Here is a 23,780-nt window from a genome sequence, read left to right on the forward strand (position 1 = left end):
TAAAATAAAACATGTTTGTATAAAGTTAGGGGAAAAAAGGACTCAGCAAATCCTAAACTGCTATGAAAATTTGAAAAATTAAATTTTAAGCATAGAAGTGATTTGGCAACACTGGGTCAAACTGACATAATTTTGAAAATGTATTTTTTTAAAACAGAAAATACTTTAGCTTATTTTCAGTTCTTTCAGTTCTTATCCTGCATAATACTATTAAAATTGTACTACTGATCTGCAATTCTTTTTTTTAAATATATTTTTATTGATTTTAGAGAAGGGCGAGGGAGAGATAGAAATATTAATGATGAGAGAGAAACATTGATCAGTTACCTCCTGCAAGCTCCCCACTGGGGATCAAGCCCACAACTCAGGCACTTTTCTTGACTGGAATTGAACTTGGGACCCTTTAGTAACAGGCCGATGCTCAATCCACTGAGCAAAACCAGCTATGGCCTGATCTGCAATTCTTGCCTTCTGCATATAATGAAATGAATCTACTTGAGCAACCAATCAGAGTATTCACTGAGTACTTCTATGTGCTTTTTAGTGTGCTAAAGACCACTGATGATAAAAAATTTTGACAAGTCCCTGCCCGCTTGGAGTTGATGAAACCTTAGTGTTTTAAGCCTTATTTACCTTAGATATCATCTAATTTCCTATTTCCCCTCATATAGTTAAGATTAAACTAGAATCATCTTCTGATTTCAACATGGGACACCAAGTACAGATATCTAGTAAACAACTAGATATGTTTGTTTGGAGGTTAGGAAAGAGGGCTGAACTTGAGATTGGAACCTGACAAGTAAAATGATGATAGTTGAAGTTAAATATATATATGAGACTGCCTATTAAGAGTGTACAGAGGAAGAAGAGAATAAGGGTAAGAGATGGAATTGCAGGGCTATCACTTAAGATAAACATAGGAGAAAAGAAGTAAGCAAAGGAGAAAGGTCACCAGGAAGGAAGAAAAACAAGAGTGGTATGGCAGAAACCCAGAAAGAAGTGACAGAAAGGAAATATTTCAACTAAAAAAAAAAAAAAAAAAAGACCACTGAACTCAATAATTAGGAAATCATTGGTAACTTCTGCTAATACAGTTTGAATATAGTTAAAAGGGCTACAGTGGATTGATGAATAGGGGAGGAGAGGAGAATGGGGAAGTGGTTAACTACTGAAAAGCTGGATCAAGTGAAAATTTTTAGTGTAAGCAAATCATAAGCATATTTTAGGTTTGAAATGAAAAATCTTGGAAAGAGGGAGAAACATAAATTTATGGGAAAGAAAAAAGGATTAGGGGATCAAGGAAGAACAGAAAATGATCAAGAGCTAAGGTCTAAAAGCATTAAAACTTTGGAAATGGATAAAATCTTGCCTCATTTGAAGTGGAGAGAATTTTTTAACATGAAAAATGAAGAAAGCTGAAGTCATACACTATCACATTTTATATATTGGTAATTCTAAGTAACATCTTTGTAATGAGTTGGTATACTTTCATCGAGTAACTGAATTCAGATCTTCCTATGGCCTTCTGCAGTCATAGCTCTAATGAATGAATGCTCAGATTTCTGTCACAAATCAGACCATCAGTTCCTTCCTTTAATATTCAATTAATTCTAAGCTTATACTCACTTTTTTATTACTAATAGATATTTCTTTTTTTAAAATATATTTTATTGATTTTTTACAGAGAGGAAGGGAGAGAGATAGAGAGTTAGAAACATCGATGAGAGAGAAACATCGATCAGCTGCCTCCTGCACATCTCCTACTGGGGAAGTGCCCGCAACCCAGGTACATGCCCTTGACCGGAATCGAACCCGGGACCTTTCAGTCCGCAGGCCGACGCTCTATCCACTGAGCCAAACTGGTTTCGGCAATAGATATTTCTTATATAATAAAATTAAGACATAATTAGGAAACTTAGAAATCTTTAATTATTAATGGTCATCACACTGGCTTCTGATGACCAGAAATTGTTTTGGATTTCACAGACCAATAAAAACTTTTGAGAAACTAACATAAAGGTGCCAACTTTTTTTTTTTTTCAAAACAAGAATATTAACAAAAAAATTAGAAAGTTAAGGAAAACAATTTAAAATTTAAGGACAATTCTCAAAAGTCAGAGAAATTGTCAGTGCCCAGAGAAGACCAAGAACATATGAAACTAAATGTAATGTGTTATCCCAGATGGTAGTTTGAACCAGAAAAAGGATATTAATGAAAAACTAAAAACATCGGAATAAAGTATGGAGCTTAATTAATAATAATGTATTAATATTGGTTCATTAGTGTAGCAAATGTAGCACAGTAACCTAAGATGTTGACAAGAAGAGAAACTGGGTAAGGGGAATGTATAACAATTCTGTAATTATCTTTACAACTTTTCTGTAAATCTAAAACTATTCTAAGATCAAAAAGTTTATTTTTAAAAAATTTACAAGACAGTCCTCAAAAACAAGGACATCTATAAATTTAACCAAAGACACACACGCACACACACACACAAATATGACTTAGTTTTTCTCGTTTTATTATTGACACTGAAAACTTTATCTCAATCTACAGGTAACATCATCAATAGGGAACTAACCCGTGGTCTAGGACAGCGATTTTCAACCTTTTTCATCTCGTGGCACACATTTATTAATTACTAAAATTCTATGGCCCACCAGAAAATACATTTTTGCTGATTTGACAAAAAATAGGTATAATAACTTTGATTCATTCACACCAGACGGCTACTGTTGTGTTAGGTGTTGTCATTTTTTAAAATTTAAAGTTCTAAGGGAAAAGAGGTCAGTGCCCCTGATTAAAAATGGTCAGATATTGCCCTAGCCGGTTTTGCTCAGTGGGTAGAGCATCGCCCTGTGGACTGAAGGGTCCCAGGTTCGATTCCTGTCAAGGGTACATACCTAGGTTGCAGGCTCTTCCCCAGCCTCAAGCCCTGATCAGGGTTCATGCATGAGGCAGCCAATCTGTTTCTCTCACATCGATATTTTTCTCTGTCTTTCCCTCTCTCTAAAAATCAATGGGAAAATGTCCTCAGATGAGGATTAAAAAAAAAAAAAAGTCAGTTATTGCATGTTTTATTTATTATTATTATTTAAATATTTTTATTGATTTCAGAGAGGAAAGGAGAGGGAGAGATAGAAACATCAATGATGAGAGAATCATAGATCAGCTGCGTTCTGCACGTCCCAAACTAGGGATTCAGCCCACAACCCAGGCATATGCCCTGAACCAGGAATCAAACAGTGAACTCTTGGTTCATAGGTCAAGGCTCAACCACTGAGCCATGCCAGCTGGGCCAGGTATTGCATGTTTTAAAAATTTGTGCGGCACACCGGTTGAAAATCACTGTTCTAGAAGACTATAAAGACTCTTAAAAGCATCTCTGATTATTTAAGAATTTTGACTTTAGTGAAAGTCTCATAATAAATTCCTAAGTTTCTTTTTTTTTTTTCTCCAAATATATGCAGGAAAAAAGTTGATCAACATTGACAGTAAGCACTGCATCAATTCCCTTTAATGGTAGATGGAGCTGGATCCACAAAATCTGAGGGTCTCCTGCATATCTAAGTTTAGAGGCCAGTTTCTTCACAACATTTAAATTTCAACAGAAAAACACAAAGTTAGAGAACTATTTTCCATCTTTTAATAGTAAAGAACCAAGAACCCCCCCTACATCTTTGTTAGTTTTCAGAATTCTAAATTAAAGAGCATAGTGGAGAACTCAGGTAAGCAAGAATATCTATTTCCCTTTGTAGTTTAGAAGATGCAAGAGTGAAGAAACAATTTCCTAGGTAATGTGATTACGTCCTAAAATCAAGCTTTACCTGCCAATCGCACTCATTGCAAAAGACTCTTCAAAGTGAAATTTCAGAGTACCAATATGCAACACAAGTATTCATTGGTAAAAATTGACTTGATACTATGCACTGTACCAAATTTAAGTAAAAATATTTGACCATTATGAAATATCAAGCCACTTAGTATGTCATTTGTTAAGTTATCCTACAATTTTTTTAAATTCAATTTATAAATACTAATAAGCACTAACTATATGCTAGGTAATATTCTTGGTACTCTGGAAATACCAATATGAGAAGTCAGGGTTCTTGTTCTGAATAAAACTTCATTTTTAAAATGTAAGGCCTCTTAATAAGTACAAAAAAAGGAACTGCTGCCCTAGCCGGTTTGGCTCAGTGGACAGAGCATCGGCCTGTGGACCAAAGGGTTGAAACCAGTCAAGGCTCCTCCCCCGCCGGGCCCTCAGTTAGTGCATGCAGGAGGCAACCAATCAATGTGCTTTTCTCACATGGATGTTTCTCTCTGTCTTTCCTTCTCTCTTCCACCCTCCCTAAAAATCAATGGAAAAATATCCTTGGGTGAGGATTAACAAATAAATAAATAAATAGGAACTGCTGATACAGACTATAACATGAATGAACCTTGAAAACATGCCAGGTAAAAGAAGACAGTCAGAAAATACCACATATTGTGTGATGCCATTCATATGAAATGTCCAGAGTAGGCAAATCTATATACAGGAAGATTAGTGATTGATTAGGACAGGGAGCCAGAGGTTTGGGGGAACGGAGAGTAGGTAAAAAGTCTCTTTCATAGGGTATAAAAATGTTCTAAAATTAGAATGTGGCGATGGCTACACCACTCTGTATATATTAAAAATTTTCTTGAATAATATACTTTAAATGAGTAAATTGTATGGTACGTGAGTTATATTTCAATACAGCTGGTAAAAGAAAAAACTCAAGTATTATACAATAGTAAAGTGGAAGTTAAAGGAAATATTGGCCTTAAAATTTTTTAAATCCCCTTATTATTTATAGGTAAATAAAGATACTCAATATATAGGCATTGCTGGAAAATAAGGATGAAAATACAATCCATATCTTCTACATCATCCAAGGGGAAAATATGAATAGAAGAAACTTAAACTCAATGTAAAGCCAATCAAAATCCTAGATTTTCCATAGAGCTAAACAAACTGATTTTAAAAAGCATATGGCCCTAGCTGGTTTTGCTCAGTGGGTAGAGCACTGGCCTACAGACCAAAGGGTCCCGAGCTCAATTCCTATCAAGGGCATGTACCCTGGTTGCAGGCTCCTCCTTGGCCTGCAACCTTCGTTGAGGATTAACAAAAAAAATTAAATTATAAAATAAATAAATAAATATAAAAACCTCATAAAAGATAAAATAAAATAAAAAATATATGGAAGAGTAAAGATCTAATGCAATTTGGGGCAGGGGAGGGAGGGGATTGGCAGTTCTGCACAGCCAGTTATCAAGACTTATAAAAAAAATACTGTAATTATTCTCTAAGAACAGGAATAAGACAGGGATGGCCACTTTGACCACTCCTGTTCAACATAGTACTGGAAGTGCTAGCCATAGCAATCAGACAAGAAGAAATAAAAGGCATCCAATTTGGAAAAGAAGTAAAATTGTCATTATTCACAGATGACATGATATTATACTTAGAAAACCCTAAAGACTCCATCATAAAACTACTTGACTTAATAAATAAATTCGGCAATGTAGCAGGATACAAAATTAACACTCAGAAATCTATGGCTTTTTTATACACCAACTAGAAGCCCAGTGCACAAAATTCGTGCAAGGGGCTCGGTCCTCGCAGCCTTGGCCAGCCCTCGCGGCCCCGGCTTTGTCCGGACTGTCATTCTGCTGTTTGGTCTAATTAGCACATTAGCTCTTTATTATATAGGATAATGAACTCACAGAAAAAAGAAACTAAAAAAAAATCCCATTTACCATTGCAACAAAAAAATTAAGATACCTAGGAATGAACTTAACTAAGGGGGTAAAAGACCTGTACTAGGAAAAGTACAGACATTTGAGAAAAGAGATAGAGGAAGACATAAACAAATGGAAGAATATACCATGTTCATGGATTGGTAGAATCAACATCACTAAAATGTCCATACTACCCAAAGCAATTTATAGATTCAATATAATCCCCATTAAAATATCAACAGCATATTTCACAAACCTAGAACAAACGCTCCAAAAATTCATCTGAAATTAAAAACAAAAAACAAAAAAAACCCGAATAGCCACAGCAATCCTGAGAAACAAGAACAAAGTTGGAGGAATCACAATACCAGATATCAACCTATATTACAAAGCCAGGGTTCTCAAAACTGCCTGGTACTGGCACAAGAACAGACACATAGACCAATGGAACAGAATAGAGAACCCAGAAATAGAGCCAAGCCATTATGCTCAATTAATATTTGACAAAGGAGGCAAGAGCATACAATGGAGTCAAGACAGTCTCTTCAATAAATGGTGTTGGGAAAATTGGACAGATATATGCAAAAAAAATGTCACTAGACCACCAACTTACACCATACACAAAAATAAACTCAAAATTAACAAAGGACTTAAACATAAGATGGGAAACCATAAAAATCTTAGAAGAATCCATAGGCAGCAAAATATCAGACATATGTCATAGCAATATCTTTACCAATACAGCTCCTAGGACAATGGAAGCTAAGGAGAAAATAAACAAATGGGAATACATCAAAATAAAAAGTTTCTGCACAGCAAAAGAAACCATCAACAAAACAAGAAAGCCCACTGCATGGGAGAACATATTTGCCAATGTTATTTCAGATACGGGTTTAATCTCCAAAATTTATGGGGAACTCATACAACTTAACAAAAGGAAGATAAACAAGCCAATCAAAAAATGGACAAAGAACCTAAATAGACACTTTTCGGAAGAGGACATACAGAGGCCAAGAGACACATTAAAACATGCTCAAAGTCACTAATCATCCGAGAGATGCAAATCAAAACAACAATGAGGTACCACCTCACACCTGTCAGAATGGCTATCATCAACAAATCAACAAACAATAAGTGCTGGCGAGGATGTGAAGAAAAAGGAACCCTCGTGCACTGCTGGTGGGACTGCAGACTGGTGCAGCCACTGTGGAGAACAGTATGGAGTTTCCTCAAAAGTTAAAAATGGAACTCCCAGTAATCCCACTACTAGGGCTATATCCCAAGAAACCAGAAACCCCAATCAGAAAGGATATATGCACCCCTATGTTCATAGCAGCACTATTTACAATAGCTAAGATTTGGAAACAGCCTAACAGCCCATCAGCAGATGAGTGGATTAAAAAGCATCTACACAATGGAATACTATGTTGCTATAACAAAGAAGGAACTTTCACCATTTGCAATAGCATGGATGGACCAGGAGAGCATTATGCTAAGTGAAATAAGCCAGTTGGAGAAAGATTACTATCACATGATCTCACTCATATGTGGGATATACTGATTAACATAAACTGATGAACAAAAATAGATCTAGAGACAGAGAAACACCGAACAGACTGTCAAACCTCAGAGGGAAAGGGGGGGAGGAGGGAAGAGATCAACCAAAGGACTTGTATACATGCATATAAGTATAACCAATGGACACGGACACTGGGGCAGTGGGGTGGGAGTTGGTGGGGAGGGGAAGGGGTTGATGGGGGAAAAAGGAGACAGTCTATATAAGAAAAGCCTAACAGGCTAAGTATCCGGTTGTCTGTTCAACCAATCAAAGCATAATATGCTAATGATATGCTAAGGCCGCTCAACCCCTTGCTATGACATGCACTGACCACCAGGGGGCAGACACTCCAACCGGCAGGTTAGCTTGCTGCTGGGGTCCAGTGGATCAGGACTGAGCAAGATGAGCTGAACACGCCCTGGAGCCCTCCCGCAACCCCTTCCCTGCTGGCCAACCTCCCACATTTCTCCCCAGCCCCAATCGTGCATTGGTGGGATCCCTCGGCCTGGCCTGCATCCTCTCGCAATCCGGGACCCCTTGGGGGATGTCGGAAAGCCGGTTTCAGCCAGATCCTGCAGGCCAGGCCCAGGGACCCCACTGGTGCACGAATTCATGCACCGGGCCTCTGGTATGTAATACTTTAAACAATTAAAATATATATATATATACACACACACACACACACACACACACACACACACACTATAATTAAGACAGTGTATTATTGGTGCTCCAATAGGTCAACAGATGAGTGAAACAGAATAGAGAATCTAGAAAGAGGACAAGATATGTGAAAGAGAATGCTCATTTATGACAGAGAAGGCAACATAGATTAGTGGTGAAAAGACGGCTCATTCAATAAACTACACTGGGATAAGTAACTTTTCATATGGAAGAAAATAAATTACTTACTTTACTCCATATACAAAAATCCATTCCATCTATATTAAGGACTTAAATGTTGACAAACTAAATATTAAGGCAATTTGCACAACATTAGAAAAATAGCTTTCCTGATGCTGGTATAGGAAAGGAATTTCTAGATAAGTAATAAAAAGCAGAAATCATGTGCCCAATGCAATTACTTACAAATAAATTTTACATTTCTGAATCAAAAGACACTATGAACAAAGTGAAATACAAGGGACAGACTGGAAGAAGATATTTACAACTTATACAACAAATAATTAGCATCCAGACTACAAAAGAAACTAATAAGGAAATGACAAACTACCCAATAGAAAAATGGGTAATTTATTCATCTGAATGAAATATAGGACACCTGAATTTCACCAGCAATCAGAAAAATACAAATCAGAAGAAAAATGAGATATAAATCACCCATCAGATTGGTAAAAATTTTTTAAGTCTAACAGTACAAAGTGTTGACCAAGATGTGGGGAAAGGGGAACTCTCCTGTTTGGGAAAATAATTTGGCAACATTTAGTAACAGTCATAATGTGTATACCCTATGACCCAGCAGTTCCACTACTAAGTATTTCAATTTAAAACAAACACATAGCCCTGTTCCCTAGCCAGTGTGGCTCAGTTGGTTGAGTGACATCTATGAATCAAAGGGTTGCAGGTTCGATACCCTGTTAGCACACATGCCCAGATTTCAGGCTGGAGGCAGTCAATCAATGTTTCTCTCACATCAATCTTTCTCTCTCTCTCTCTCTCTCTCTCTCTCTCTCAAATCAATTTTAAAAAATTTAAAATACATAAACATAAATAAGAACAGTTGCTAAAACACTTTTTTTAATAGGAAAAAAAAATGACAACAATGCAACATATATCCATTAGGGAAGAAGAGACTCCTAGAAGACTGGCTAAAACAGGGGTTCATTTTGGTAATTCCAGAGTCTAGTAACATGCTATCACAGAGTAGGTGCTCAGAAAATGTCTGAGTGAATGAATGAATAAATGAAAAAGAAATGGTATTACCTAAATGTGGATGCAGAGTTGAGAAACAGCTGTGGTTATATGGAGAACTAAAACAAATAGACCAAAATTACTGCCTTCATAGGATAAATGAGATAAATAATAAAAGTATATTGCCCTAACGGGGTTGGCTCAGTGGATAGAGCGTCGGCCTGCAGACTGAAGGGTCCCAGGTTCGATTCCCATCAAGGGCATGTACTCTGGTTGCGGACACATCCCCAGTAGGGGGTGTGCAGGAGGCAGCTGATCGATGTTTCTCTCTCATCGATGTTTCTAACTCTCTATCCCTCTCCCTTCCTCTCTCTGTAAAAAATCAACAAAATATATTTTTTTAAAAAAAGTATAGAGTATATTAAATAGTGATAAGTGCTAAGAGAAATTAAAAGCAGGGGAGGGGGATAGGGAAGTGTTGGGGAGCATTACAATTTTATACTGAATGTCCAGAAAAGGCCTCACTTATAACAATTGAGTAAAGACATGAAGGGAGTAAAGGGGACAGCAGATAACTGGAGGAAGAACATTCCAGGCAGAAGTAACAGCCAGGGCAAAGATCCTGGGATTTAAGCAAGGTAGGCCTGACACTTCTGATGAACTGCAAGAGGGTCAGTGTGGATAAAGCAAAGTGAGTGAAGAGTGATGGGAAATGAGAAGTGATTTGGGGAGGTGGGGGTACAGATCAAGTAGAGACTTTGGTTTTTACTGTGAGCAAGAAGGCAAGTCCTTAGAAGGTTGTAAATACAGGAATTACATGATCTAACTTGTGTTTAAATAAGATCACTCTAGCTGCTAAGTTGAAAACAGGCTACAGGGACATTTAATGACAATATTGGCATCATAAGGTTCTTTAAGGATCTGGTCAAGGTCCCTAATTCAGTATTGCTGGGATAGTTGGGATTCTTCTAATGCTTGACTCTCCTTAACCAAATGAAAAACTGGTATCTAAGATAACATGCCTGAACATAGAGATAAAAAAGCAAACATTCAAAGATCTAGGTTCTTAAATATTAATTCATGAGACTAAAACTTATTAGCCACATCAAAATAATACTATCAGAGGCCTTAGCTTCCTTTTCCTACTCTCCATTCCTTGAGAGAAAGGCAAAGAATGCAGGTACTTCCAAACTGATGCTGAAATAAATCTGACACTCATTTATTCAACCAACATTTGGTATATGAGTACTTACAATGGGCCAGCTGCTGTCTTGAAAGCAAGGGATATAAAGACAAGCAAGATATAGCCCCTGCCCTCAGATATTTAGTCTCTTGAGATATCTAGACTTATATACTATATAGAAACACAGCAGCACTAGTCGAAATATAAATGAGCCACAAATGCAAGCCACATTTATAACTTTAAAATTTCTAGTAATCATATTTTTTAAAGTAAAAAGAAACAGGTAAAATGAATTATAATATTTTACTTTACCCAATATATCCAAAATATTACTTTAACATGTAGTTCATATAAAAAATTGAGATTATTTTACATTCTTTTTTCGTCATAGTTTTTGAAATCCTGTGTTTATTTTATACTTAAGAATATCTCAATTCGAACTAGCCATGCTTCATGTGTATTGGACGGCACAGTTATTCAGAAAAGACCTATTTTTTAGAAATTTGAAAAGAATATGACATTTTCAGGTACAGTACACAATAAAATAGTAGAGAGGCTTAAACATGTTCACAGATTAAAGGTAAAGAGTAAACATACAAGTGCAGATACTTGATGGGGACTGTGGAGAACAGGATTAATAGCACAAGCAGTTAATTTTAAAAAGAGGACCATCACACCTTCCTTGTGACAGGTGGAAAGGGAAGAATTTAGTGCAATTATAAACAAGTTCAGGGAGTGTGTGTGGTGAGAAAACAGAAAGTTGAGACAGTTTAGGTTAAGAGCTTCCCATTTTTCTCAGTGAATCAGAAAACAATTTTATCAGCCCTTCCACCACTGCCAAAACAAATATGAAGGGACTACATTTATGGAAAAATTTAAGAAACAGCATCTTACTGTAACAACATTCAGATGTATTTTTGTAAAATTGCAGCCATTTTCTAGCTTTCTTCTGGACTGGTCACTCTTGGATTTTGTCACTGTATCTCTGAACACAGAAGCAATACCATGGGATTCATTGTTTCTTCACCTATTTATTAAGCAAACATGAACCCAATGTCTACTCTGTCAAGTACTGTGTAAGACACTGAGCATAAAAAGATAAATTAAGGCCCTCACTGACCTATATTTGCATCCTCGGTATTTAGCACATTATAATTCTGCACAAAGGATGTGCTTTAAAAACATAGCATTACATTGCCCTGTAAATATTACATATCAACTAAAATATTTATTGAAAAAGACTTTCAGTTACAAGTCTTAAGTAGTGCTATCCAGTAGAATTTTCTGTGATAATGATAATGTTCTACTCTGATCTGTCCAATCATGGTAGGTAATAGTCACATAAATTTTTAATTAATTAGAATTTTAATAGCAAATATGGTTAGTAACTACTATACAAGTCTAAATATTAGAAAAGTTAGTAGCTAGTGACATTTCCACTATTATAATGAAGATGCTGTCATCCTTTCTCTGAGTTAATACACATAATATGCTGCTAGAAATGAGTACACTATGGATAATACTAACTGTACCAAAAAGACATAAAAATTTTTCTTAGTGTAAAATAACTTCATTGTGAGCCATAAAAGAAAGAACAAAAGAGAAAGAGAGCCCTAGCCAGTGAGGCTCAATTGGTTGGAGCGCTGTCCCGTATACTGAAGCGTCATGGGTTTGAATCCTGGTCAGGGCACATAGTTAGGTTCGCCGTCAATCCCCGGTCAGGGCAAACCATTTATGTTTCTCTCTCACATCAATGTTTTCCCGCGCACAGAGAAAAGAAAAAGGAAATGGTATTCCAATCTTTTCTTTCCACTCTACTAGTACTTCTCTAACAGAAAACATCAACCTTCTGACAACCTCCTGATTTTCCTCATTGATTCTAGTTAGTGAAAATACTTTGTGGAGATAAGGAGTCAAGCATTTAATTAAGGAGAAGGTACTAGAGCAGGGGTCCTCAAACTTTTTAAACAGGGGGCCAGTTCACTGTCCCTCAGACCGTTGGAGGGCCGGACTATAGTTTAAAAAAAAACTATGAACAAATTCCTATGCACACTGCACATATCTTCTTTTGAAGTAAAAAAACAAAACGGGAACAAATACAATATTTGTATTTGCATGTGGCCCGCAGGCCGTAGTTTGAGGACCCCTGTACTAGAGCATAGTAGGTATTTCTGTAATAAAATGACTATAATTTTGGGGGGGGCAAGACAAGTTGTTGAAAATCAGGATTCATATAATGAATAAAGTGTGTTTAGAACTCCAAAAACCTATCCTTGATTTGCATATTAATTTTCCCAATTTTGTCCTATTTATATCAATTTTTTAAAATAAGTCTCTTCCTAAAAGCCATGGATGACTCAATCCATTGAGCAAATTGAAGTATAATCTAAACTAGACTTTGAGTAATTCCTGGTAGAGTAACTAAAATAACTGCTTATGACTGGGATAGTAAAATATGCTTTCATTACTATCCTTAATGCATAATTTAAGTGACTGTACAAAGTTAATCAAAGGTACAAAGTCCTAAATTGGCACAGGTTTGATTACATACTTAGAAGATCTGATAACTTAAAAATAAAACCAAGGAGGTGAGCAACTAAATATCAGAGACAGCAACTTGTTCGACTTGTCTTAGAAATTAGCCACACAACTTCTCGCCCTTCCTTTAGGTTGCATTCATTTGAAGCCATTTTTTAAAAAAAACACATGACCAGATAGTCTGTCTTGAACATGAGTGGTTATACAAGCAGGATTTTATTCAGGTTAACAAAAATACCTAACACTGAGAAGCTGTGTCTTCATCTACCAGAAAATACTATAATACTACAGTCTTCACCTATAGTATTGGTCTTCCTACCAGACAAAAAACACCATCAGGTAAATAACCCTTCTATACAGGAAGACTAGCAAATCAAAAGCATGAGATCAGACCTGTAATAATTAACTTCAGGAAAAAATAATTAACTTCGAGTCCAGTTACTGTGCTAAGGCTTACTGCAACAAAGTCTTACCACAATATGGGTATTATAATGATACTAGAGGCCCGGTGCACGAAATTCATGCAAGGGGCTCGGCCCTTGCAGCCCCAGCTTCATCTGGAAGGCCCGTTCGGCTGTGCAGTCTAATGAGTATATTATGCTTTTATTATTATAGATCATTAGCTTGGTTTCCTAATAAGGCATATATCTGGGCTATCTGAATTCACAATTAACTAAAAATAGCCAACATTTGTTTGAGGGAGTGGCAGGCAGTTCTAGTTTCATATATAAGATTTTTTTATTTTTAGAATAATGCCCACTGCATATAAAGGCTGGCTCTGAAACAGCATACTTCGCGGTCTTCACCGTCAAACTGCTGTTCTAGAGCCAGGGAAAGAGAGAGTTCCCAGCGCTTTCGTCTCCCCCCAAAACCGTTTCTGCTTCACTGCCTTTTGAGTTAATACACGGAACCAGTGAGCTGCAGAAGCATTTAACAAAGCGATTTAGAAATGAAGCAGCCACCAGGCACAGACCTCCTCCTCCAGACCAGGCTAGGCCGAAGCAACTTTCGCCCTAAAATTTAGGGCCTAAATGGTCACTGCTGCCCTCGTGCTGTCTGTGCCAAGAGGCAGGAAAGATTTCTCTCTCTGAATTAATCCTAAGAACGTGGCGCTTTTGCTACGCCTGACATCGCCCTCTTCTAAGCCTGCGTCCCCCTCGCCCCCAGATGTTCCACTGGCTCCAGCCCTATTTCGCTCACACTGCCTTCCGAAGGGGGGGGGGGGGGGAATAAAAAATAAGGTGGACATTCCCAAAGTTTCACCTGGGCTGGGGTGAGGACAAGGTAACCCCCACACGAACCTCTTGCGAAACTCAACGGGGTGTTGGACTATCTTCCGTCCCTCGCCCCGGCTTCGGGGACACTCCTTCCGCGGTGAGGGGTCGGACTAGGGCAGGGCCCTCCTCTGGGTGGCCGACGCCACCCCGATTGGCGCTGACTGCCAACAGGGAGAGAGGCTCAGCCGAGTCCTCCCCTCCAGCGGGTCCCGATGGCCAGAGGCAGGAAGCGCCAGCCTCGGTCCACTTTCCGTGCCCTCGCCCTGTTTGCTCCGGATCGCAGCCGCCGAGGACCGGCGAGGAGGAGGGAGTCGCCAAGAAGCGCGGGCGGGAAGCGGCCGCCTCCCGCAGGCAGCCCCGGCGACCCGGGCGGGGAGGCGAGACGCGCGGGGTGGCGCCGGGTTCGCCCGCTCCGGCCCCGGCTCCGGCCCCGCGCCCGCCTCCGCTGCGGCCTAAGCCCGGCGCCCCGGCCCGGCCCCGCCACCCCGGCCCGAGAGGCCGCGCGGGAGAAGCGGGAGGTTGGAGGACGGAGGTACCTACCAGCTGCTGCCGGACCCAGCGCCACATGCCCCCGCCGTCGCCGTCCCGGTCCCGCGGGACGCGGGGGCTGCGGGGCTGCAGGTGGAGGCCCAGGAGCCGGAGGAGGAAGTGTGAGAGCCCCTCTGGCTAAAGTTGCGCTCGCCGCTCCTGCCGCCGCCACCTCACTCCCCGCGCCGCGCCCCCATCTCCCCGCGCCGGCCCCAAGGTCTCACAGGCGCGGCCCCGGCGCCACCCCCACTCGGCGCTGCTGAGCCGGGCGCCTCGCCGCAGCCACCTTCATTATTGACCGTTGTCACCCAAAGCACCGCCACAACCCCACCCCCGCCCTGCCCGGCCCCCCCCGCCCCCCCACCGGCGTCCCGGCCCCACCCGGGCCCGTCCCCAGCGTCCCGATCCGCCCCCGGACGTGACGACAGGGACTGGCGGACCCAGGGGCTGGGCGCGCTCCGCCGGCGTCTAGAGCGGGGCTCAGCCGTGTGGGCGGGGCCAGACGTGTGGGCGGGGCCAGCCGAGGTCGAGGAAAGGGGCGGGGTTCTCGAACGCAGTTTCTACGCTCCGCCCCATCTCGGGGGTGGGATTAAGTCGCCTCTGAGTGGCAGTCTGTGGAGCCTGGGCTTCTGGCTGACTCCTTCATTTCTACCTCCTGTTGCAGGTGTGTTTCTGCCGCCGCTTTCTGGGTACACTTCCTCCTACCCCCCACCCCGCCCCCGCCCCCGGCCCCGACACGCGTATGCAACAATCTCGAGAGTAGGGACTGAAGGTTAATCCCCAGAGGTCTCCACTTTGGGCTCAATTGTCAAAGCCTTAGCCTCAGCGCAGAACGCAGCCCACTTTAGCAAACAACTGCGTTGGGGTACGGGGAATCTTAATCACTCCCTTTAAGTCAGTGGTTCTCAACCTGTGGGTCGCGACCTTTTTGGGGGTCAAACGACCCTCTCACAGGGGTCGCCTAAGACCATCGGAAAACACATATATAATTACATATTGTTTTTGTGATTAATCACTATGCTTTAATTATGTTCAATTTGTAACAATGAAAATACATCCTGCATATCAGATATTTACATTACGATTCATAACAGTAGCAACATTACAGTTATGAAGCAGCAACGAAAATATTTTATGGTTGGGGGTCACCACAACATGAGGAACTGTATTAAAGGGTCGTGACATTAGGAAGGTTGAGAACCACTGCTTTAAGTAGTAATTTTGAAAGGAATGCAGATCCCCTGTGCCTGGTCCACTCTGGGCCAGTGTTTCCAGGAGAATGGATGAGACACTGTTTTGCAGTGTTCAATTGAATAGGTTAGGGTGAAAATACTTTGTGGAAAGTTTGTTGTTTACTGTTCACTGCCAAACTCCTGCAATCAAAAACACCCTAGAAGTAGCAAGACCTAGGTAAGATAAGAGTGGACAAACAAAGGTAAGGAGGAATATAAAAATAACTGGACAAGGCTTTGATTTGGAAGGCTGAAATGAAGCGTCAGGTCTCCCTCTGTTCAAAAGCAGCCCTGTGAATATCTTAAGTGTTATGTATAAGTATTGTGTGCAATAATTTTGCTGTTAAAGCACACTTCATTTAACACAGGCACTTGTGGTTTTAAAAAAACACGACATTTTATAAAGTGAACACAAATCTAAATGAGATTAGCAATGGACAAGTTATTGCATATATATATATATATATATATATATATATATATATATATATACATATGTTGTTTTAGTTTGCATAGACATTTCTTATTATATAATGCTTATCCAGCACCACAAATAGAGCCTTTCCTCGGGGATATTTATGATATATAAAACCAGCAGTGTGCCGTAACCGGTTTGGCTCAGTGGATAGAGCGTCGGCCTGAGGACTGAAAGATCCCAGTTCGATTCCGGTCAAGGGCATGTACCTTGGTTGCAGGCACATCCCCAGTGGGGGGTGTGTAGAAGGCAGCTGGTTGATGTTTCTCTCTCATCGATGTTTCTGACTCTCTATCCCTCTCCCTTCCTCTCTGTAAAAAATCAATAAAATATATATTTTTTAAAAAACCAGCAGTGGAATTTTATATAATAAATAAGCCAATCACAAAAAATTAGCTAGCTCAGCGATATTCAACCATTGTAACACAGAGACACACTGGTATGCCATAAGAATTTTTAAAATATGCAATACCTGACTACTAGCCAGGGGCACTGACCTCTTTTAGATTGTCAAATAAAAAAATGACAACAGCCAACACAATAATAGCCGTCCTGTGTGAATGAATCAAAATTATACCATTTTTTGTCATCCACAAAAAAAATATATTGTTTGGTGTGCCATAGAATTTTAATAATTAGTTTGTGTGTCATTAGATGAAAAAGGTTGAATATCACTGAGCTAAAGGCCCTGTCCAGATAGCTCAGTTGGTTAGAGCACCACCTGGGTAGTCTAGATAAGCCAAGGTTGCTCCATCTCTGGTGAAGGGGGCAATACAATACAGGAAGCAACCAATGAGTGCAAAAATAAGTGGAACAACAGATGGATGATTCGCTCCCTCTATCTAAAATCAATCAATAAAAATTTAAAAAAGAAAAGTCACTGAGCTACATATTTAAAGCAAAAAAGTAATCTTACTTTTGTTCTTATGACCGAACCTTGCTTTTTGAACCTAAAGGAAATTTGAGATACATTTATTTGTTATAGTGATAAGCCACTCAGGGAACACTTGTGTGTCCCAGGTTCTGTCCTAAACTCTGTACTTGCACGATCTACTTTAACCCTCCAAAATTCTTTGAAGTTGGTATTATTATTCCCGTTGTATGGATGTGGAAATAAAGGCTCAGGGTAAGTAACTTGGCAAAACTGGGATTCAGATTCTGTATGATTAGGCAATAAGGCTTATGCAAGTTCCTAAGATATGTAAAGACACGTAAATATGACCATATCTGCTTTTATTCATCTGCAAGTGGTCTAATTAAAATTAATCCTGAAATGTTTATTTATATGCCACTAAAGTTTGTCAAGACAGCATAAGAAATAGAAATCTAGATGACACTTTGTTCATTATTATTTAACGGCGTCCCAAATTTCAAAAAGTAGAAGTGGGAGGAGGAATTGATTCTAAATGCTATGATAGGATATGGTAAGAAGTGATCTCAAGATAACCCTAAAGATAATAATTGTAACTCAAGCTGTCAGGAACAGAATGAGAATTCAAAGTACTGTTTTGTTGTAAGCATTTTTCAAGAACAATTATACACCTCATTTGAATTCAAGGAGCATAAAGTATTTTTTATATGTAGATTATAATCCTTTAGTCATGAGCAAATCAATTTAGTGTGTCATGATTGGTATTTTAAAAAATAGTATAAAAAACATCAGGATATATTGCACAGTGTAAGTAATATGCATTGTTTTGTCACAATATAAAAAGAATTTCGTCCTATTAGTTGTGGTTGGAAAGGTTTGAAAACATTGATTTGGGACTATACAGTATTTAATGCAGGCGCCAGCTGTAAAAGAAAGGAAAAAAATGTATTTAGAGTCAGTGGTCATGCATTCCACAGCTATTTCTTAAATATATTGAGCACCAAATGTATACATAACAGCTGCCTAAAACTAGACACAAATGCAACTTTTCAGGTGAGCACCTTTGCTCTGGGTGGAGTTTATAATCTAGTTGGAAAGAGAAGATCCTGACAAGAATCAGTTAAATAACAATCCAAGTCAGTATGGGATTAAGTCCTAAAGAAATCTTATATGGCCCTAACCAGTTTGGCCATATAAGACTGAAGGGTCCCAGGTTCGATTCCAGTTAAGGGCATGTACCTTGATTGTGGGCATATCCCCAGTGGGGGGTGAGCAGGAGGCAGCTAATTGATGTTTCTCTCTCATCGATATTTCTAACTCTCTATCCCTTTCCCTTCCTCTCTGTAAAAAATCAATAAAATATATTTTTTAAAAAAGATTTTAAAAAAATTAAAAAAAGAAATCTTATATAATAAAAGCCTAATATGCTAAGTGTCTGGTTGACTGGTTGGCCATTGAACCAATCAAAGCGTAATATGTTAATGATATGCTAAGGCTGCTCAACCACTCACTATGATGTGCACTGACCACCAGAGGGCAGATGCTCCGACTGGTAGGTTAGCTTGCTGCTGGGGTCTGGCTGATCAGGACCCAGTGAGACAGGCCAGACACTCCCTGGAGCACTCTCACTGTCCCTCCCCGGCTGGCCAACCTTCCGCCTCTCTCCCTGGCCCCGATCATGTACCAGTGGGGTCCCTTGGCCTGGCCTGGGCCCTCTCACAATCCAGGACCCCTCAGGGGATGTTGGAGAGCCGGTTTCGGCCTGCCTGATCCCGCAGGCCAAGCCGAGGGATCCCCACTGGTGCGCGAATTCATGCACCAGGCATCTAGTATACCAATAATGGTCCCTAATTTTAGAAATGTGATGTGCGCAGTAGCAATTGGGGAGAGTTCAGAAGAAAGGAGCTGAATTTAAACTGAACTTAAAATGGGAGGGCGAGGTGGAGGGGGGTGCTTTCCAGCAGGATGAACTGCACGAACAAATACTTTTAAGAGTGAAAGAATGTTCAGGGTGTTCGAGGAACAACTGCTAATTTGGAGTAATAAGAGGTGGGATTTGGTTAAGTAAGGTGAGGCATAGTATCGGGAGAGTTTCTGGCTAGTCACAAGAGTTTATAGGAAATGGGCGATCCCTGGAATTTTCTGAACAAGAAATGACTGGATGAAATTGGAATCTTACTCCATAGACATTCTATGTGATAGGTTGGAGAGAGAAGAAGGGTGAGGTAGGAAATTATTGCTAGAGTGAAACATTGAGTTCAAAAGTGCTGGACTGGCAGAGATCCAGAAGTAAAGTGTGTTATAGGAAGTTGTGCTCTGATGATAGAAAGGGAAACTGAAACTTAAGCCATTCCAAGTGAGGTGACAGACCTTCTGAGAGAGTAAGTACACCAGCATCACATACACAGCCACTGAATTAATGGAAAATATGGTTCTTTTTGATGTGTTCACTCCCAAGAAAAAACATCGCTTGGTTTGATGTAATAGAGATTCTCAAGTGTAGCAAAGACAAAACCAAGAGGGATAGTTTTCTTTTCTTTTTTAATGGAATTACATTGAATCTATGGATTGCTTTGGGTAGTGTTTTATTGATGTTAATTCTTCTAATCCATGAACACAGTATATATATGTTTCCACTTGTTTGTATCTTCCTCAGTTTCTTTCTTCAATGACTTATAGTTTTCTGAGTACAGGTCTTTTACCTCCTTGGTTAAATTTATTCCTTGGTACCTTATTTTTTTATGCAATTGTAAATGGGACTGTTTTTTAGTTTCTCTTTCTGATAGTTCATTATCTATATACTAGAGCCCCGATGCATGAAATTCGTGCAAGGGGCTCAGCCCTCGCACCCCCAGCTTCATCTGGAACGTCACCCGGAAGGACGTCCAGAAGGTCGTTCGGCTGTCCAGTCTAATTAGCATATTAGGCTTTTATTACCTTATATAATAAAAGCCTAATATTCTAAGTGTCTGGTTGTCTGGTAGGCCGTTCAACCAATCAAAGCATAATATGCTAATGATATGCTAAGGCCATTCAACTGCTCACTATGATGTGCTCTGACCACCAGAGGGCAGACGCTCGGACCGGTAGGTTAACTTGCTGCTGGGGTCCAGCTGAAAAGGGCCAGACATGTCCTGGAGCCCTGCCGAGGTCCCTCCCCAGCTGGCCAACCTCCCATGTTCCTCCCCAGCGTCAGTGTATTGTGCACCTGTGGGGTCCCTTGGCCTGGCCTGCGCCCTCTCACAATCCAGGACCCCTTGGGTGATGTCAGAGAGCTGGTTTCGGCCCAATCCCGAGACCAGGCCAAGGGGCCCCATTGGTATACTAATTCGTGCACTGGACCTCTAGTTATAGATATAAAAGCCTAAGCGACGTTTATGACCAGTCAACCGAACAACCAGTCGACCGGTCACTATGATGCGCACTGACCACCACAGGGCAAATGCTCAACACAGGAGCTGCCCCCTAGTGGTCAGTGCACTCCCACAGCCAACCTCCCATGGTCTACTAGGAACAACATCACATTACATTTTGCAACTTTTCATGAAAGATCCTCAAACAGTTATCAGTTGTGGATTAAGTTATATGAATGCAGCTTTAATTATTGGCTATTTATGCTTATACAGAATTGAAACTCAAAAGCACAGTGAGAGTTAGGATCCATAAAAACGACAAGTCAATGCATGTAAACCATAAATATGTTATGCACCTTTCTTCTTTCTTATTTTTAAGTTGCCCTTTAATAACTCCATACTACTTTTGCATGAATTAGATCCAATGTTCTATTACTTCTCTTGTAACAAAACAGAAAAATGAACTTGTATGCTTTTGGACTTAGTTTTGTCATAAGAGAGGAGGAGCTTAAACAGACAAGTATCCTGTGATTGAATTACTGACAGAAAGATTGATGGCCTCAGAGCAGCTGCAGCAAAACCAAAGCTGCTATTCATAGTCTTCAACACTTAACCAACTTTGAGTTATTTATGCTACACAATAGGTCAAGTTATTTAGCCATCAAGAGGCATTCGTTTTGTAATACTTTATCTTATGCAGATCACAAGGAAGTTTCATTGCTTGAGGTTAAATATTTTATGAGTGTGTTTTTTTTCTTATTAAAATGACTGCATTTGGTCCTGGCCAGTGTGATTCAGTATGTTGGGTGTCAGCCCATATCCTGAAACATTGCCAGTTCAATTCCTGGTCAGGGCACAAGCCCGGATTTCGGGCTCAATCCCTGAGTGGGGAGGGGGCATGCAAAAGGCAGCCAATTGATGTTTCACTCTCACATCAATGTTTCTCTATCTCCCTCTCCCTTTCCCTTTCTCTTAAAAAGAAAAAAAAAAAAGACTGCATTAGGTCTTACAGACAGTCTTAGCTTACAGAAAGTAAAATGAAGTTGCCAGGGTCTGGAGAGAGGGGGGAATGGGGTGCTATTGTCTAATGGGTATAGATTTTCAGTTTACAAAGTGAACAGAGTTTTGGAGATGGATGGTGGTGATAGTTGCACAACATTATGAGTATACTAGAGGCCCGGTGCACAGATTCTTGCCCCGGTGGGGTCCAAGGAAAATGTTGGCATAGCCCACACATATTTCCCCAGTTGCCCTCTGTTTCCTTAACATTTATAAAACAACATTAATCTTATCCTCAATTCTGCTGAGTATTAAAGAAAAGGAATATGCCACAAATTGCCAACATACCTGTCTGGTTTACTAATACAGAAATGAACAGTTGGGAGAAGTAATGTTAATGGAGGATTTTCTGAAGACTATGCAATCTACTACATTTTATCTTTAGACTAGAGGCCCGGTGCACGGAATCATGCACTGGTGGGGTCCCTCGACCTGGCCTGCAGCTCTCTGACATCCCCCGAAGGGACCTGGATTACGAAAGGGCACAGGCCAGGCCGAGGGACCCCACTGGTGCACGATCGGTGCTGGGGAGGGACCACAAGAAGGCTCCAGTGCGTGTCCAGCCCATCTGGCCCAGTCCAAACTGGCCAAACCTCAGCAGCAAACTAACTTACCAGTCAGAGCGTCTGCCCCTTGGTGGTCAGTGCACGTCATAGCTACCAATCGAATGGTCCAAGGGTCGAACGGTTGAATAGTCACTTAGGCTTTTATATATATAGATTAGAGAAAATGGATGAGAAATCTGCCTTTGCATACTCTTCTTTTGGCCACTCTTATGATTATTTTTACTGAACTGTAGTTTAGGATTACATGAACAACATATGAAGTCTAGGGATGGCAGTGTCACCTAACTCAAGGAGTTTGCCCAACTCAAGGGATTCATGCTTGGGGTACTCTTTTGAACATGACTTGGGTGTTGCAAGGTAGTTTTATTTACGTGCAGCAAGTAAAGGAGAAGGATTCATATTCAAAGCTCAGTCTTCCCAAAGGAAGACTTAGCTATTGCTTTTATTTACTAGAGGCCTGGTGATGAAATTCGTGCATGGGGGGATGTCCCCTCAGCCCAGCCTGAACCCTCTCCAATCCAGGACCCCATGGGGGATGTCCGAATACCAGTTTAGGCCCTGTGGGATCAGGCCTAAACTGGCAGTTGGACATCCCTCTCAATCCTGGACCGCTGGCTCCTAATCGCTCACCTGCTTGCCTGCCTGTCTGGTCACCCCTAACAGCCCCCCATGCCAGCCTGATTGTCCCTCACTGCCTCTGCATGCTGGCCTGATTGACCCTAACTGCGCCCACCCCCTACACTGGCCAGGTTGCCCCCAACTGCCCACTCCCTGCTGGCCTGGTTACTCCTAACTTCCGCCCCCCCCGCCACCAGCCTGGTCGCCCCTAACTGCCCCCTGCTGCCAGCCTGGTCACTCCTAACTACCCCCCCCCTGCTGGCCTGGTCACCCCTTACTGCCCCCCCTGCCAGCCTGGTCACCCCTAACTGTCCCCCTCTGCTGCTGGCCTGGTCGCCTCTTACTGCCCCCCTGCCGGCCTGGTCATCCCCAATTGCCCCGCTGCTTGGCCTGGTCACCCCAACTGCCCCCCCTGCCAGCCTGGTTGCCCCTCATGGCACCCCCACTGGCCTGGTCACCCCACACAGCCTGCTTGTTCAGTTGTTTGGTCATCCCTCACTAACCCCCCTGCCAGCCTGGCCATAGGCAGCCATCTTGTGAAGGCACAACGGTCATTTTGCATATTACCTCTTTTTATATAGGACTCGTGGTCCAGTGCACGAATTTGTGCACATTGAAATGGAATTAATTAGAATAAATATTTTAACCCTTTGCGGTCCAATTTTGTTTTTGGAATTCAAACAGTCTGTTCCAAATTGACAGAATTGAATATTGAACCGGTTTGCGGTGTCGACCTCAGCCTCAACATTGGACCTGCTCCTAGCACCTGGTCTGTCGAGTCAGCCTCGACGTTGGACCGAAAAGGGTTAATATCACTATTTGCCAAGTCCTGGATGCGGGTATCTGGCTCCCTCCTCCCCCCTGTCAGAGTCTGTGATGG

At 41.0% G+C, this 23,780-nt stretch overlaps 1 protein-coding gene across 4 annotated transcripts in view; it reads right to left on the minus strand.

The window, feature by feature from the left end:
* ATP11B (ATPase phospholipid transporting 11B (putative)) overlaps positions 1-15,051 on the minus strand; it is a 117,865-nt gene extending 102,814 nt beyond the window's left edge. For all 4 annotated transcript variants that reach the window (XM_070406735.1, XM_070406736.1, XM_070406738.1 and 1 more), the window contains exon 1: positions 14,739-15,051. In XM_070406735.1, the coding sequence (XP_070262836.1) occupies positions 14,739-14,765 (27 nt within the window). In that variant the 5' untranslated portion in view covers positions 14,766-15,051. The remainder of the gene's footprint in view (positions 1-14,738) is intronic.
* Between the last annotated feature and the right edge of the window lie 8,729 nt (positions 15,052-23,780).

Source organism: Myotis yumanensis, unplaced genomic scaffold, assembly GCF_028538775.1.
Source record: "Myotis yumanensis isolate MYYU_CA2020_CCGP unplaced genomic scaffold, mMyoYum1.0.hap1 SCAF_2, whole genome shotgun sequence".
Lineage (NCBI taxonomy): Eukaryota > Metazoa > Chordata > Mammalia > Chiroptera > Vespertilionidae > Myotis > Myotis yumanensis.